At 46.4% G+C, this 17,467-nt stretch overlaps 1 protein-coding gene across 1 annotated transcript in view; it reads left to right on the forward strand.

The window, feature by feature from the left end:
* Nucleotides 1–17,467, forward strand: part of TRMT11 (tRNA methyltransferase 11) — a 285,703-nt gene that overhangs the window by 114,998 nt on the left and 153,238 nt on the right. The window contains exons 5-7 of the mRNA XM_085611819.1: nucleotides 5,820–5,912; nucleotides 7,832–7,966; nucleotides 9,044–9,200. Of these exons, the coding sequence (XP_085467945.1) occupies nucleotides 5,820–5,912; nucleotides 7,832–7,966; nucleotides 9,044–9,200 (385 nt within the window). The remainder of the gene's footprint in view (nucleotides 1–5,819; nucleotides 5,913–7,831; nucleotides 7,967–9,043; nucleotides 9,201–17,467) is intronic.

The raw sequence follows: 17,467 nt of genomic DNA on the forward strand, positions 1-17,467 counted from the left end.
AATAAATGGAATAAGAACAAGTGAAACAAATCACCAGAAATTTCACATAATAATGAGTGAGAAGAAACCGGAACAATAAAATCAATAAACAGCAATATCAAGCATTGAATGAACTAGATGGACGAGAAAGGTCCATAGCAGACGGCTTGCATGAGTTAATGAAACTTTGCAAATGCAGGGGATCTTCATACGTGGTCGTTCTGTTATTGTAAGTGACCTTAAAAAGGTATTGATGAAAAAGACCATATCTGGCCCCCAATGAGCGGAGATCAGCTCGCAGATCCAAAAAAGCTTTGCGACGGTCAGCAGTAGCTTTGGCGTAATCTTGTGCAAAGAACAAAGAGGAGCCAGACCATGAAAGTCTTGGAGATGCCTTGACCGCAGAGAGAACCTTCAACAAATCGGTATATTCGAGAAAATATAAAATAACTCTGGGCCTCTGTGAAGGCGATGCGGCAGATGGAGCACGACCCAGACGATGCGCCCGTTGAATATTAAATACTGTGCTGTCTGGCATGCAAAGTAATTTAGGTAGAAAAGATTTGAAGAAAGCAATAGTCAGTCCCTTCAAGGCCCTCCTCCAGGCCATAAATACGTCAGTTATTACGCCTGTTTAGATTCTCCAAATCTTCGACCTGTTTCTGAAGTGTAGAAATTTGAGAATGAAGGTGAGAAACACTGGCACAAGTCTCCGACAGGGAAGAAACATTTTGTTCAACTGACGAGACTCTTGTCTCAAGCTGCGACCAATTGTCTGTTAAAATTTGCAGTTTATTGTTGGTATCCTCCATAAAGGCTTAAGAGCTCTAATTTCCTCGAGTAATAACTCCAATGACACAGGAGATGCTGATTTTGGTGGTGACGGAGGATCTTTTTTGAGTCGCTTAGTGTTGATTTCCCCGGAGGTACAGGAGAAGGCTCCATGATTAGAAAACTGAGAAAAAACCTTAGAATTCTTTACAAAAATGTTCTTAGGCTTAGACAGTGAGGGACTCGTCGGTTTTATTCTTCCCATAAATCACATGCAGCAGACTCCAACAAAAGTAGATGTCTTAAGGGATGAGGCGATGAAGTACAAACCGCCACAGAGTATACAGACGGAAGACTACAGAGGCGGAAACTATGACGTCCTGTATGGCTTAAAAGCAACTATGCTCTCATTGGAAATGCCAAAAAACGACAAAAAGCAGCTGCAAGAATGAAGCAAAAGGTGTAAAACACACAAAAAATGCAGACATGTAAGGTTTAATGGAAAGCAAGTGAACTTACTAAAGTGAAAATTGGCTCAGGAAATTATATAAGCCGAGGATATGTAGTGAGGAAGCAGCTGGGAGCACAAAATGGCCGCCGAAGATATTGCTGGAGAAAAGTCACACAAAACATCCCACAAAGCAGTTGGGAAGCCTTAAAAAAGCCTAAAAAAATAATATTGCTGGCATACCTACAGCATGGAGGAGGGTGGCAGAGGAATGGAGCATCTTCATTGGATCCTTGAGGGAAATACGCGCGTCGCGCGTTAAAAACAAAATGGCAGCCGCAGTGAAAAATATATGAAGAGAACTCACTGCTCCTAAAAGATGTGCATTTCGCCCAACAGAAGAGTCCACGGAGGTCGCCTGTTGCTCCTAAGTATGTCAGATGTCCGTGTGTGCCTCCATCCGCGAGTAAAAACTGGAACGAAGCGCCGAGTCTCCTGGGTAAATCGGGAGCTTCACCCGTGCGCGTCCATCCGGCTCGGGCTACAAGCCACGCCCCCCCTTGCTTCAGTTCTAATCAGCTGTGAATTGTTTCTGGTGCCCTTTTCACCTTTTCTTGCTCAGATGAGAATCCCAACTGTTCTAGTGACGGAAAGGAGAAGAGATCTGTCTTCAAAATATGCTCGTCTTGTAGCAAAAAAAAGATCCATGCAGAGGACACACACAGTTCCCTTACTGCATGTATCCCAAGCGGAATTCTTCTCCCTGTGACATCTGCAAGATATTACCTACAAAGGCCCTCAAGTTGTGAGAAAGGAGGCTATCCATATACCTTTTGGAGAGAAAGAAGGTTTCTCCTCTCTAAATTATCAAGGGTTAAATCCATGCAAAGTGTGCCACCTTGCAGTATTTTAAAGTATGTAAGAGCTTCCAGAGCTAGAGTGCTCTAAGAGCACATGCCTCCATGAAGGTGAAAAACTACATTTCCTTGTCAAGGGGTCAAAAATGCATTCTGATGACGAAGGAGAACATAGAGAAGGTGAGTAATTGAGGCATTTATTTTCCACCAAATGGGAGACATACCACTTGGACTTTTCTTTGTTGGAAAGGGTTGCTAAGAATGTTTGCTTGCCGATGATGCTTCAAAAGAAATGAGAGCTCTGTCCAGTCAACAGTGGTAAGTATGGATGGAAGCCTAAAACTGGTAAACTTCAGCTATAGCTCAGACGTTTGTGCCAAGCCTTGAAAAGAAACATATTGCACAGGATTCAGGACCAGCTCACTGTCATCGTAAACCAGTCATGTGACAGTGGCCTAAAGAATGTCCAACAATCCCATAATGTCTAGCTCCACTGCCCTGGATAGGGACGAAAGTCACATTGGTAATCTGGGGAGCAGGGTTAGTCTATAGCAGTAACCTCAAAAAATGCGCTAAACCCCCTGGCCATTCATATTTCACCACTGGTGGACCTCGTTCGTTAGCACAGACGGGACAACGTTAATCCCAACATCAGTGAGAGGGCAACTCCTCTGCATCCATTAATGCAGCAATGAACGTCTCGAATGTAGGTTTCCGTCAGCTGGTGGAAGTCGGAGTCCTGAGAAGTCAAGGCTACTTGAAATCCACTAATTTCTGCTTGGAGGTGCAGGCCACAATACTTGATTCGCTTTTTGATGGGCAGGAGCTTTTCAGCATTATTGTTGATGACCCTCTGAAAAGCAACTAAAGAGACAGTGACACTGCTTGTTTCCCTAGGTGCCCTTTATTACCGGTGCCATAAGTGAACTTTTGTGGATCCAGAAGATCCCAAGTGTATAATCCATCCATCCCTCCCTCCCTCCCTTCATCCTTCTCTCCCTTCTTCCCTCCCTCACTCCTTCTTTACCTCTCTCTCCCCACCCCATCAGAGGCCTGTAGACATTTAAAGGTTAACATCTCAGTCATGCTTTTAAGATAACACCAAGAAGTCCTGACTCCCCTATGTTGCCTTACCATTATCCCATACTAAGGTTGTGGGTGGGAGAATCTCTTGTTTTGCACCCGAATGGAACAAAATCACAGCTGGACACTAGCTATTTCTAACTGAGGAGTAAGGACACACCCTAGAGTTCCTACATAATCACCTCGTCATGTACATATGAATGAACTTCATTTGCACCTTCAAGAACCCTAGCAGAATTTTGTTTTTCCTTGAATTTTTTAAGGAGGTGATTGGAAACGTTCCTCAGGCCCAAAGAGATCTTAACTTCTATTTAAGATTCTTTCTGGTGAGGAAGAAGAGAGAGAGTAAAGAGAGTGATCCTGCACCGGTATCTCAACTAGTTCATCAGTGAACAGTCCTTTCAGATGGCCACCTTCAAGAGGTTCTTCTATTGCTGTCGGAAGGAGAGTTACTCACCTCCCTGGGTCAACAGGATATCTTTTTTTTCATCCCCATACAGCCACACCACTGGCAATATCTGTGATTCTCATTGGTGGGCCAGCACTACTAATTTAAAGCAGTCCCATTTAGCCTGAATGTGTTTCATGGATCTTCACCAAATATCGCTCATCACCAGGTCAGATCTAGTCCCAGGCTAGATCACCAGGTTGATGATTGGCTGGAGAAATCATCCCCTGCTCAGAAAAGTTTGGCCTCCCCAGTGGCCTGCATCAACCTGTTCCAGTGCCTCCGCTTGATGCTCAGAGAGGACGAATCGTCTATCAGCCCAGTACATGAGTAAAGTCCCTGGCAGCAATTATAGTCATGCGATTACTGAAGTCATTCTCATCAGCAAAACATATGTCAGAACTACAGACCATAATTGCAAAGTTTTGAAGGGCAACACAGTACCTGTTAGAGGGTACCATTAACTACTTGGTTGTATATCATCTTGGTGAGCGCTAAGACTAATCTGCCACCTACAAATGAGACCAGTTCAGCAAGAACTAAATCAGTAGTGGCAACAACTGAAGGGTCATGAAACAACATCACCAAAGTTACCCGTTGCTTCAATTAAGTTCTGAAATGGTGCAGATACCCAGGAAATCTAAAAACGGTGCTTCCACTTCAGCCAAAGTAAGCCAGACTCAGCCAATGATAGATGTCTCTATAGAGGGATGTGAAGTTAGTGTGGAGGACCTTTCCACAAGGGGGATGCGGTCTGAGGAATAACAAAATGCCCATATCAGTTTTCTAGAGCTATGTGCCCTCTGTCTAGATCTACAGGCAATCATTTGGTGGCTATCAAATCAAACCATCTTGTAGGAAACAACGATACAACTGCCATGCTTTACATCGCCAAGTTGGAGATACAAGATCTGACGTGTTTTCAGAGTAGGCATAGCTAGTATGGAACTGCCACAAGTTGGAGCATCACCAAGATCAGTTCCAGGAAATCTTCAAAAGTAAAATCACCATAGCCTAGATCTGTTTCCCACTTCCCTGAACAAAAAATAGCAAACCTATGTAAGTAGGTTCTAGCAACAGGGCTCGATGGGCAATTCTCAATGCCTTTTTGATGACATGGTTGAACGTCTTTGTTTACCTCATTCTATTGTTTCCCACTCTTCGTGTTCTGCAGAAGGCCAAGTTGCAGTTATGTTCCCTGACTCTAATATCCCTGGCATGGCCAAGTTATTCTCGCACACAGTTCTAGTCGTCATGTCCTGAATTCCACCAGTTGTTCTGAAATTATATCCAAATCTTACCTCAAAGTACTGCACACAGACGATGCATCATAACTGGAAGTCTTTGCAGCTCACAACCAGGTTTCTAATCACCTACAATTTGGCCATCAGGATAGTCTTCAAGACTGAAGAGCGATTTTGGAGCAAGCTCGCTTCCCTTATATAGCTAAAACCTGCAATGCCATATAGAAGATTTTCATCATCTGGAACAGGGGTGAAGGCCTAAATCCCATGTAAGCACAGCTGCAACAAGTTCTACCATCCCTACTTCACCTAATCTAGCAGCAATATCACATTTCAGAAGATATTTTGATCCTACATCTTTTGTCTCCCAGAAGATCATCATGCAGTTTGTGAAAGTTCTCTTGTGAGCTTCCAGCACTGGAGAACTGGAGTTACAGGTGACTAATTTCTCGGTTCCACAGTCCTCAGCTTAGCCACAAGACCATGTCACTCTTATCACATAAATCTAAAGATAATTACACTAAGACTCGCACCTCTTGACCTGTAAGGTTTACATCCCAAAACACTATCAGTGAATTTAGGATTGTTGATGATCTGTAAAGTCCTCTTATGCATTGTAGGCAGGAGCACCGCTAAATGCTGACTGATGCATCAAGTAATCACAATATTTACAAAATCTAGAATAATTCTATTTAATTTTAGTGATACTGGACAGTGATACCTTGGCATGAACACAATCAACATTTTGTATTACATATTATCCACCGTTGCATTTACCAAGCTATCTTTTCCTAACAAAAATTGTGAGTGAAATTGTGAGAGTAAATGCATAGATGCTTCTTACATTTAGCTAGACTTACTAAGTAGATAATATGGCTTTCTCAGTGATGATGTAATAATAGCTGTTAAGTTGTTGTGTTGCTATTATTATTCTTTGTCAGATAAAGTATGATTTTCAAATCATATAAACGTTTTTTCTTTTCTTCCAGGCGCGATATGTACAACATGATTCTACATACAAAATAAACATCCATACATTTAATAAAACACTGACCCAGAGTGAAAAGATTTCAAAGATCGAAGTAAGTGTATTTTATTCCTTCCTCTTTGTTGAATTTCTTGTTTGACCTCTGTTGCGTTCTCTTTTCATGTGTGCTCTCTAAGACTCCTAGCCTGTGTGGAATTTTATGTGGGCAGTTTGAGTAAATCATGGTAGCTGTGAACTACACGCACAAGCTCTGGTGCAGATGTATCTGCTTCTCGTAATGTGGCTTGCTCAGTGTTCCTCCTTGCCATAATTTCCTACAAATCTGTGTTTAAGGCGGGGCATGGTCCTTGCCCCAGCATGTCTACTGGGGAAATGAAGTGGCCAGATATACATAATAAAAACACTGAAGCATCCTTGGAATTATTGCTGCAGCTTGTGTTGCTTGCTTCTGTTGTGTTGCCAGGGCATTGCAGCTGTCAGTCAGAGGAGCACAACGTAGCAGAAATAACTAGTGGGCAGTGGTTAAAGCACAAATTTGCATGTTCAGTGATGGCCTGGCTGGATGAAAACAAGATGTCAGTTGAGGCAATATGGAGATCTAGGAATTAAAACCAAAATCTAGTATAGATTGTCTTGAATGAAAGGTGGATTTTGGTGTGTTAATACAAGAACTCCTTGATATCGTGCAAAGATGAATCCGATCCTAACATACATTTGAAGTTCTTTTTCCTTAGTGACTCCACCTACAAAGATTTTAATCGTTTTGCTCCAGGCTGGATATTAACATCTGTTTCAGGTGTTATCCTAAACTATTAATGACTCCTATACTAATATTTTTGAGGTTCCAACAATGGAAGGCCCAAGTAGTTTGCCTATGCCCCAGACATCATGAAGAAGTTATAGTCCACCTTCACAGTTAGAGCCATGCTTTATCTCCAGTCACTCTAGGAGTCTGTGAAGCTCTTTGCTGCTTTTGTCTAGTTTAGCGATATACAGATACTACATGCATATAAATCTGTTCACACTCCTCACTATGCCCTCCTGTAGAGCCTTTTGATGTGTTGAAACCAGCCCAACTCGAACTTCATTTTCCGTTTTATGGCTTCTGTTGGTGTGGTGTCTTCTCCATCTGCTGTTCAGCATAGGTTTGCATTAATCATTTTCAAGAAGAGGGGCTTGGGACTGAGGGAGCGTGGCTTTTGTGGAGCTCTTAAGCTCTACTATTGAAGAAACTTGGTTTTGCTTCTAGGAATAGACACTCTTTTGGTTTGTATCATGCCCATGATGGCCACTGCCATGGATTTGGATCTTTTAAATCTATTTCTTTGAGGCTACAGCGGCTCTTCTGCATCTGAGGATGTTTTCAAGTGAAGAGTAAAACAACCTGGCCTATAAAAGGGCAGGAGTATTCTGTCATGCTCTTCTCCTCTGTTATACTGTTCGATGTGGTTGTCTTTTGGGCCAAGAGGCACCACAACAATTCTTCAATGCTACATAAGTAGAGTATTTGTGCAGGACAACCTCACAGAAGAACTCTTTTCTTACCTCTACTTCCTAATTTCTAAAACTTTCTGGGTAGTCACCTGTCATGAACCTACATCTTTCGGACATTGTCATTCATATGTAAAGATATTACATGATCTGATGCTGCCCAGAGCTGATGCCGGCCAGGTTCAGATTCCTGCCACCATGTTAGTGGTGTGGTTTTGTACAGATGTCTTTTTGCCTTGTCTCATATCATTCTTTATTGGACCTAATCTGGAGCCCGACTCTGTGTCACTGGCCATGGATGACCAGATCAAGAGATGGTCTGTAGTTGGGGGTAGTATGATGCAGTGTGAGTTGCAAAGTAATCCCAAGACCTAAGGTCCATTGCCCAAAGGTATATCAAATGGAAATACTTTTTATTGATGTACACCAATAGTTTGCTTTTAGTTTATTAGTGAGTTTACGTTCAGTTATGTGTTCTGTGATGGTTTGAAATGCTTGTTGATCTTCTTTTATCCAAAACAGGATTTAGCATTTCTTCCATTGAAGGGGAAAGTAAATTTGAAGACTGCTGACCACATCTTCTTTCTTCTTGAAGACTATGGCCTTGACCCCAATAATATTCCAGACCAGCCACTGGATGTCTTCTTTGGCCGATGGGTAAGGAATCACGCTAGGATATCTTTCAGACATTGGTTTCAAAAGCATTATTTAGCTGACGCAATATTGCCATATATTACATAATATATATGGCTTTGATCTATTTGGTTTTTTGGTATAGTACGAAGTTTTTCCTTGATCTAGGTAAGGCCTAGAGGGTAGACATCCAGTTGAATGCTGGAGAAAATAGTAGGTGACTAAGACATTTCAAAATGAATAATCCATGGTGGGTAGTAGGTGAAACATAGAGAAATGTGTCCAATGGTATTTAATAAAACAACTTCTACTTCTAACACCTTCCACTCCTGAGTAGCTTGATTACTACATGCTAAAATCGGATATCCCTGTAATAGTTATAAAAAGTGAAATTGAATGTGCTTTAACTTGAGATTAAGAGAGTCTGCTGGATCGTTGTGTCCTTCAAAAGCTGAATTGCTCATGTTATATTGGAGCAGATGACAGCATGGTAAAATAAAATATTGCTGTAATTGGTATGATAAGTGAAGTAGGTCATTTTCTCACTTTCAGCTAAGGCAGTTATCTAGAGACACTTTATTTTTCTCCAAAGCAGAGTGCTCTCAGTTTGATAGCTTGTGCTCACAGAAATTCATTGTGCTCTATCATTTACTGTGTTTGGTCAGCCATGGCCTTTGTGAAGATGAGGATCTCTCTATTACGTTCATATTTACAGATTTTGAAATTAGGGTTACTATGTAACTCCATATAATGAGGATATATATTCTCCTGTTTTCATTTTTAATTTACATTGGTGCATTGTTCTAGTCTTCTTCTATTTGAGTTGAAGCTATTTTACTTTTACTTATGCAAGTAGTGATTTCTTCAGGGAAAGCTCAGGGCTGACAATGAGTTGGCCTAGAGGCATGACCCTGTATGCTGCTGAAAATATTTTGTAAACACTTGGTAATTTGTTGGCATCGACATTTCCTCACAAATGATGTTAATCAAAAATAAAGATGTCGTAGTTTAATCTTTAGCAATGTCTTCTCACACCTTTGCCATTCACTCGTTTTGTCAGAGTAAAAAACAGACTTTTCTCTTTTGAATCCCCTGTCATAGATCGCTGACGGACAGCGAGAGCTTATAAATTCTTACAGTGTTAAAAAGAGGCACTTTATTGGAAACACAAGCATGGACGCATGCCTTGCTTTCATTATGGCAAATCATGCAAAGGTGAAAGAGAATCATCTGGTGTATGATCCATTTGTCGGAACAGGTAGGTTTGTCTCTAGATTGTAGTACAGTAACAAATCAAGGAATGTTATTAAAATGGATGTTTAAATTGCTCTTGGAGAATATGAACTTTTTAATACCATGCATTGTTATATTTTCTTGTAATTGTACAAAAAGAAAAAATGCATCCTGCTTATTAATTATGCATTCCACCACGTGATTCAATGGTATATTAATTGTCCATTTTTTTCTTGGACGGATATTATAAATTGTTATGTACACATCGTCTGTCTCCAGTTGCCCCGATTGGCAACTGCCAGATTTGGACTTCCCCCCTATGATGTAGACCTGTACCTCATTGTAACACTATTGGAATTGGGCCACTTCTGTCCTCATATGGGCAAAAGGACACGTAGTCCAAATCTTTCTTATGTTTATACTTACACTCAAAAAATTAAAATGCATTTGCTAGGTTCGTAAATATAACATTGTTATTGGCATGCCGTTCTATCACCCTAAGCTGGAAAAATACCTCTCTTACCTCTGGTGTAAACTGGCATGCAGTGACAATTAAATGGTTGCAGGCAGAGAGTGGACAACTGCATAGGAAAAAAGGGGCAAGTCACAGAATAAAATCCCATTGCTCAAAGGAAAAGGGAGATGTCAGTGGTACCCACAGAGTTTATTGGTAAGAGGGACTACTGTACACTGAGGCCAGAGACCCCAAACCTGAAGCCACTAGGGGAGTGGTAGTGCCTCAGAAGTGCAGGAAGTTTCTCCTAACTTTAGCTCATGACATCCCCCTAGCTGGATATCTGGGCCAAACCAAGACTTGGGAAAAGCTAGTTAGCCACTTTTACTAAAAAGTAAAGGAGTTTGTCTGCTCCTGTGTCACCCGTCAGGCCAGTGGCAAGACAGGTGGTCCCTCAAAGGCCCTCCTGATACCACTACCTGTGGTGGGGGTTCCCTTTGAAAGGGTTGGTGTGGACATAGTGGGTCCAATTGAACCTCCCACAGCATCAGGGAACACATTCATTCTAGTTGTGGTGGATCATGCCACTAGGTAGTCTGAGGCAATTCCCCTTAGGACTACTACAGCTCCTGCAGTAGCCAAGGTCCTCATTGGTGTCTTCACCAGGGTAGGGTTTCCTAAGGAGGTGGTTTCAGACAGAGGTTCCAACTTCATGTCTGCTTACCTAAAACACACGTGGAAAGAGGGTGGAGTGCAGTACAAGTTTACTACACCCTATCAACCACAAACCAATGGGCTTGTTGAGAGATGCAACTAGACATTGAAAGGCATGATTATGGGGCTCCCTGAAAAACTCAAAAGGAGATGGGATGTCCTCTTACCATGCCTGCGTTTCGCTTACAGAGAGGTGCCACAGAAGGGAGTAGGGTTTTCCCCCTTTGAACTTCTGTTTGGCCATCCTGTGAGGGGACCACTCGGTCTTGTAAAAGAGGGTTGGGAGAAGCCTCTCCAAGAACCCAAACAAGATATTGTGGATTATGTGCTTTGCATGGAAAAGGCATCCAAAATGTTTGAGGCCAGCCAGGAGCTTCGGAAGCACTGGTATGACCAAAAAGCTGCACTGGTTGAATTTCAACCTGGGCAAAAGGTGTGGGTTTTGGAGCCAGTGGCACCAAGGGCACTACAGGACAGATGGAGTGGCCCTCACCCTAGCCTAGAAAAAAAAGAGTGAGTTCACCTACTTGGTTGACCTGGGCACAAGCAGGACACCCAAAAGGGTTATCCATGTGAACCACCTGAAGCTCTTTCATGACAGGGCTGACATCACCATGCTGATGGTGACTGATGAAGATCAGGAGACAGAGAGTGAACCTCTCCCTGACCTCCTTTCATACAGCCCAACAGATGGGTCCGTGGATAGTGTAGACTTTTCAGACACCTTCTCTGCCCAACAGCAGACTGATTGCAAGCAAGTCTTGCAGTAGTATGCAAAGCTCTTTTCCTTGACCCCTGGTCAGACAAACTGGTGTACCCATGATGTGGACACTGGTGACAGTTCACCTGTCAAAAACAAAATCTATCGACAAGTCTGATCAAGTCAAGGAAAGCATCAGAGCTGAAGTCAGCAAGATGCTGGAGTTAGGGGTTATTTAACCCTCTGAGAGCCCCTGGGCCGACCCAGTGGTTTTAGTCCCCAAACCTCATCCACAGGGTGGAAAGAGAGAAATGAAGTTCTGTGTGGACTATAGAGGGCTCAACTCTGTCACCAAGACAGATGCTCACCCTATCCCAAGAGTGGATGAGTTGATAGACAAATTGGGTGCAGCCAAATTTCTAAGTCCTTGCTGGATTGGAGTCCTTTAGTGCAGCTTATCTAGATTATATTGCGGTCTTTAGCTCCGCCTGGCAGGATCACCTGATCCACCTTGGGAAGGTTTTAAATGCCCTGAAAACTGCAGGCCTAGCTATCAAGGCATCAAAATGCCAGATAGGGCAGGGAACTGTGGTGTACTTGGGCCACCTTGTTGGTGGAAACCAGGTACAACCCTTACAGCCCAAGATCCAGGCCATCCTGGACTGGGCAGCTCCAATTACCCAAACCCAAGTCAAGGCATTCCTTGGCTTGACTTTGTACTACAGGAGGTTTGTGAAGGGATAAGGGTCCATTGTGGCTCCCCTCACAGAACACACCTCCAAGAAGATGCCCAAAAAGGTAAACTGGACAGTTAGTTGTCAAAAGGCTTTTGCCACCCTGAAAGAGGTTATGTGCTCAGCACCAATTTTCAAAGCTCAAGACTATGCCAAGCAGCTCATTGTGCAGACTGATGCCTCTGAGCTAGGGATTGGAGCGGTCCTATCCCAGACCAATGACGAAGGCCAAGACCAACCTGTTGCTTTTATAAGCAGAAGGCTTCTCCTCGGGGAGCAGCGTTGGAGTGCCATTGAGATGGAGGCCTGTGCTGTGGTTTGGTCCCTGAAGAACCTGAGACCATATATGTTTGGTACTCACTTCCTAGTTCAAACTGATCACAGACCTCTCAGATGGCTAATGCAAATGAAAGGAGAAAATCCTAAACTGTTGAGGTGGTCCATCTCCCTACAGGGAATGGACTTTGTAGTGGAACACAGACCTGGGACTGCCCATGCCAATGCAGATGGACTTTCCAGGTTCTTCCATTTAGAAAATGAGGACTCTCTAGGGAAAGGTTAGTCTCATCCTCTTTCATTGGGGGGGTGTGAGGAAGTAACCTCTTTCTGCATGGTAGTTCCCACTTTTTGCTGAATTGCTGATGTGCTTTGACTGAGTGTGCCCTGGGCTCCTGCTAATCAGGTACTGTTGGAAAACGAGGCAGTGTCTGTGAGGCCTGCACAAATAACATGTCACATTTGTCCTTCACTAGGAACCAAGCACCCTATTGTAGCACTTGACTCTCAGAGGGTAGCATTGCAGAGCAGTGTAAGGCTTACTCAAGGGAGGTGGTGTAGACTAGTAATTGCCATTTACAAGTACGCAGAAATAACACTCAATAATTGATTGTCCAGACTGTACTTTGCTTTATAAAAGAAAGAGTACATTTATTAAACGCACACACTACTCAATACTGTGCACCGATTTACAAATATACATAAGCTGTTGGAATTACTTTGACATTGCATAACATCTCCACCCCTCCCGCAGGGGGGGGGGGGGGGATCTAGTACCACCACTCCCATGTATGCACATCATCTTGCCCCATAATGCAGTGGGTTGACAGAACCTGGAGCGAGGGCCTTGCCAACTGGCACCATCCCAGTGGCAACCCACCCCATCATCTCAACAAGCATTAAAAATAGGTACACCTGCCCTGGGGACACAACCCTGACTGAGCATCTCATACTGACCATACCGTATACACCTCTACATCTTAGTGGCTAACAGGCTGGGTTGTTCTTCCCCTAACGCAGTAGCAAGAATACATGTTTGGGCATCACTTTAAATGAGGTGCTTATCATAGCTAATAACAAGTGTAATGCATTGCAATCACAGCCCCTTAGAGGCATCACAGTTCTAACCACAGGATGAACCATATACCGCCAGACACCCTAGCAGGAATGTCTGACCACATAACCCCACTTTGCTTATGAACTCACCTTACACAGGTACTTCACATAACACATGTGACTTTCAGTCCCACAGTAGAAATAACATTGGTAAAATGCACTTCTCGTCCAATTGCACCTCTTCACCTCCAGGGGATGCCCTTCTCCAGACATCCCCAGCTCAACCCTCCATATCTTGGTGCAGTCCCAAATGCACCCACAGCTGTAGAACAAAAGTTCCAGCTCCCGGATGCTGTTTACCGCTGGCTGAGTCCTTTAGGGGTTATTCCCACTGAGTCCCCAGAGACTTATGGGGGGACTATCAATCTTGATGCTGGGGGATACTGCATTGCTCGTGCAGCTCCCCCTGCACCTTTTCCAACAAAAGGGGTGACCACCTCCTCTGTGGGCCGCCTGGCGCCCATCCACGATGCACTCCCCATGCCTTGAAAGGCATTATGGGGCGCTCCCGGAGCCCAGCGTGCATATTAGAACAGCAGCCGATTCCTGCGGCATGGCGCCGCATTCGCCCTTCGTTGGGGGTCCGGTTCCACCCGGAACTCTGCTGCCATCCGGTGAGTCCACTCAGAGCAGCTCGGGGAGCCCAACCCCGGCCACTCCTCTTTCCGCGCTCTTTGGGGTCCCGGTCTCACCCGGGAACCCCGCACAGACGGCTCTCTGGGAAGCCACTCTGGGAGCCCACCCCCGGCGACTCCTGCCGGCTCCCCGCCCGACCAGCACCCTCGCGTGCTGCCGGGGGAACCGGCACTCCTCTTTTGGTCTGCTCCCTCGGCGGGCAGACACCGAGACCCCCGCTGGTCGGGCCAGACCTCGGGGGAGTGCAACAGCACTCGCCCCGCCTTCCTCCAGCCACGGGGTAGTGTGGGGGCACTCCCCCCTCTTCTTTCTTCACGCCGGAGCCCAGAGTTGGGGCAGGGGCCCCTCTGCCATCTTCACAGGGAGCGCGACGGCGCTCCCCGCCTTCCGCTCTCTTTGGGGCCAGCTCCTGCTACTCCCCCCGGGCACCTTCACGGTGAGTTAGATGGCGCTCCCCGACTTTCTCCTTGTCGGGGGCCAGGGTAGGCTCCTGGGGAGCGCGATGGCGCTCCCCTAATTCCACTTCATGTGGGGCAGGCCCCGGGACCTGATTCACCCCGGGGCCACATCTAGGACCGGCAGCGGAGCCCCATGCGCTTTGTCGCCTCTCCCCTGGGAGGTCAAATGTCACCTACCTTCTGGGGGCGTAGCGCGGCCCCCAGGTGGCCGATTTTGATCATTTTGGTCTCCTCTTGCTCTGGGTGACCAGATCTACTTGTCTGGAGCACTTTCCTTCGCCCTCCTGGTCTCAAGGAGGGGGAACTCAGCAGGGAGCTGCCTTCTCTGGCCCCTGTGCCAGCCTCTCACCTGGCTCTTCTCCTGGACCTCTCTTCTTGCGCAGTGGCCCAGGCTTCTGCTCACTGGTCCTGGTCTCCCCTTGTGGTGCAAGTCTGGGTCCTGGTCTCCCCTTGTGGTGCAAGTCTGGGTCCTGGGCCAGTCTGGAGGTTCTTCCTTCCAGCTGCCCATGGTGCCAGGCTCCAGCTCCAGTCTTCCTCACCAGACCACACCCCAGAGAGCTCCTCTTCCTGTGCAAACTCTTTTAAAAGATTTTGGAGGGGGCTGGCAGGGAGTCTCTGTTTTCCCTATCAAACAGAGACACATCACTTATCTGCCACTGCTCCCTCCCCCCTGCCCAGGACTCTAGGTTTGTTCAAAATGGCGTCATCCAGGGGTCTCATGCCACATGGTCTCTGAAAAGCCCCTTCCCCCCCCTTGCTGCCTTCTCTCCAGAGCAGCTTGGTGCCTGGCACTAGGTGACAGCTGCTGATGGATTCACCTGTAGCTCCACCCATCTTCTGTTCTTGGAGAGGAGGCCTTCGCCCTTGGAATGCTTATCGTGAAGGGCTAGGCCTCTGATGCTACAGCTTGGCAAGGAAGGTCATTAATCTAGCCTGGCAGGGTCAGCCCCAGCCAGGATCTGGTTAGGAGCTGACTCAGAGGAATATGAAAGTTCTGGATGACCCAAAAGCAGTACAGATATGACTTTGGACTCTGCAGAATACTTCTTCTAACCTAAGTTACAGTGAACTTTAGTGCGTGTCTGGATTTGTAGGCCCTAGGGAAGTGAAACTATCCGGAATAGTCCCTGTGACGAGGGGGAATTGGTGAAGGACCCCGGGGGCACCAGGTCGCTACTGCTAGTACTGACTCTACTCACACCCGAGAGGAGGGGCTTGAAGGACCCAAAACCACCGGAAGCGGACACAGAGGAAGAAGGACGGAAGAGAAGGTGGAGCAGAGCGAGGAGCGAGAGCGAGGAGCGGAGCGAGAACGAGGAGCGGAGTGAGGAGCAGAGCAAGGAGCGGAGCGAGAGCGAGGAGAGGAGCAAGGAGGGGCTTGAAGGACCCAAAACCACCGGAAGCGGACACAGACGAAGAAGGACGGGAAGAGAAGGTGGAGCGAGAGCGAGGATCAGAGCGAGGAGAGGAGCAAGAAGCAGAGCGAGAGCGAGGAGCAGAGCGAGGCGAGGAGCGAGGGAGAGACGACGGCAGAAACCCGAGGCTACGCCGGGACGTGCCCCGAGGAAGGACCCGAGGGCGAGGCAGCCGGGGCCCATGTGCCGGGTCCTGGCTTCAGGCAAGTAGCGGAGGAAACTGGGAGGGCCCTCGTGGGTTGGTGGCACGTACATTTGTCCTACTCAGGCTTGTAGACAACCACCCCGTAGGGTAAAGAAGGGGTAGTGAGTGGGCGGACTTTAACCCATCTCCAACGGGACTCACCTGACGATAAGGGCCCGGGGGCGATGGAATAGGAAAGCCCACACCCTAGAGGGAATAAGGGGTTGGGTATCCCCAAGCACCTCTGAACCTAAAGGGGAGGGAAACCAATAGGGAGGAAAGGACGGGTACTAATTGCCCCGGTGTTTCTTTTTATTCCGAGGGGACGCCCGAGGAAACGACCGCCAGCGACGCTGGGAGGCAAAAGAAACTGGAAGAGCTCAACGGCAGCCCAAAAGACCCCTCCCTACCAGATACCTCCCTTTTGATCCCTTTTTCCTTTACCCCTGGACAGGTGTCCGTGAAAACAATAAAACCAAGCATCGAACGCAAGCATTAGACTCCTCTGATCTGTGGGGTGGGGCGTGACAGTCCCCATCCTCATAGGGGAATACTGACGTGGTCTTTCAGTGAAAACAGTAAAGCACACTGACTTACCCTTACATGTTTCTTCCCATTGTATAAGGCCTATTCCATGTCACCACCCAGCTCTACATAATTCCTGCCACACCATTCAATTTGTAGCTGCTCCTGGCTGCGCACGCCAGGAATCTCCCCTGTGCAGCCCTTACACTTGTGCACATGCATGTACACACATGTCTGCATGTAACCAGCCCAGTGCCCCTTACTCCGGCTGCAGCTCAGCGGCCTAGTCTCACCAGGAGGACACCAGTAAAATCCACATGCAGTCTCTTTCATCATGAGTTCACTGTGGGTGAGTCCCAACTTATGAGGCTCTCCCACAGTAAAAGCTCAACAATTAGGTGAAGCGAAAAACCCGGGCGGTTCAGATGGTCAGAACCACCTTTAAACAGGTACCCAGGGCCTATGTTTTTCCCCTAAAACTGCATTGAAGCCTAAACCCAATTGGCATCTCTGGCCACAGGTCAGCCCATGGTAAATGGTATCAAAGGTACCCAGGGCACTGTGACCAGAGAAGGCCTCTAAGGCCTGCAGCACTTATTGTGCCACCCTTAGAGGCTCTGTACCCTTACACTCACACACTGCCTTTGCAGGCTTTTTGGTGCAGAACAAAGTGAAGAGTCCACATGGCACCCATCTCTGTGTGCCATGCCTACAACCCACTGCCCTGGCATATATCAGTCACCCATCTAGCTGGGTGCACTATACCAGTGGTGAGGTTACAGGTGCATGAGCCCTGTACCCCTACAGTGTCCAAGTCCGTTCTTAGACATTGTAAGTGCAGTGCTGCCATTAAGACTATATGGTAGTGGGAGCTTGTCATTAACAAACTCCACAGCACTATAATGGCTACACTGAAAACTGAGAAGTTTGGTATCAAACTTTTCAGCAGTTTAAACCCACACTGATGCCAGTTTGGGATTTAATGAAAAATGCACACAGGGCATCTTAGAGATGCCCCCTGAAAACTAACCTACCATTAGTGTCCAGGCAGAGTGGCTGCTTTCAGCTGCTACCACCAGA

This window comes from Triturus cristatus, chromosome 6 (assembly GCF_964204655.1).
Source record: "Triturus cristatus chromosome 6, aTriCri1.1, whole genome shotgun sequence".
Classification (NCBI taxonomy): domain Eukaryota; kingdom Metazoa; phylum Chordata; class Amphibia; order Caudata; family Salamandridae; genus Triturus; species Triturus cristatus.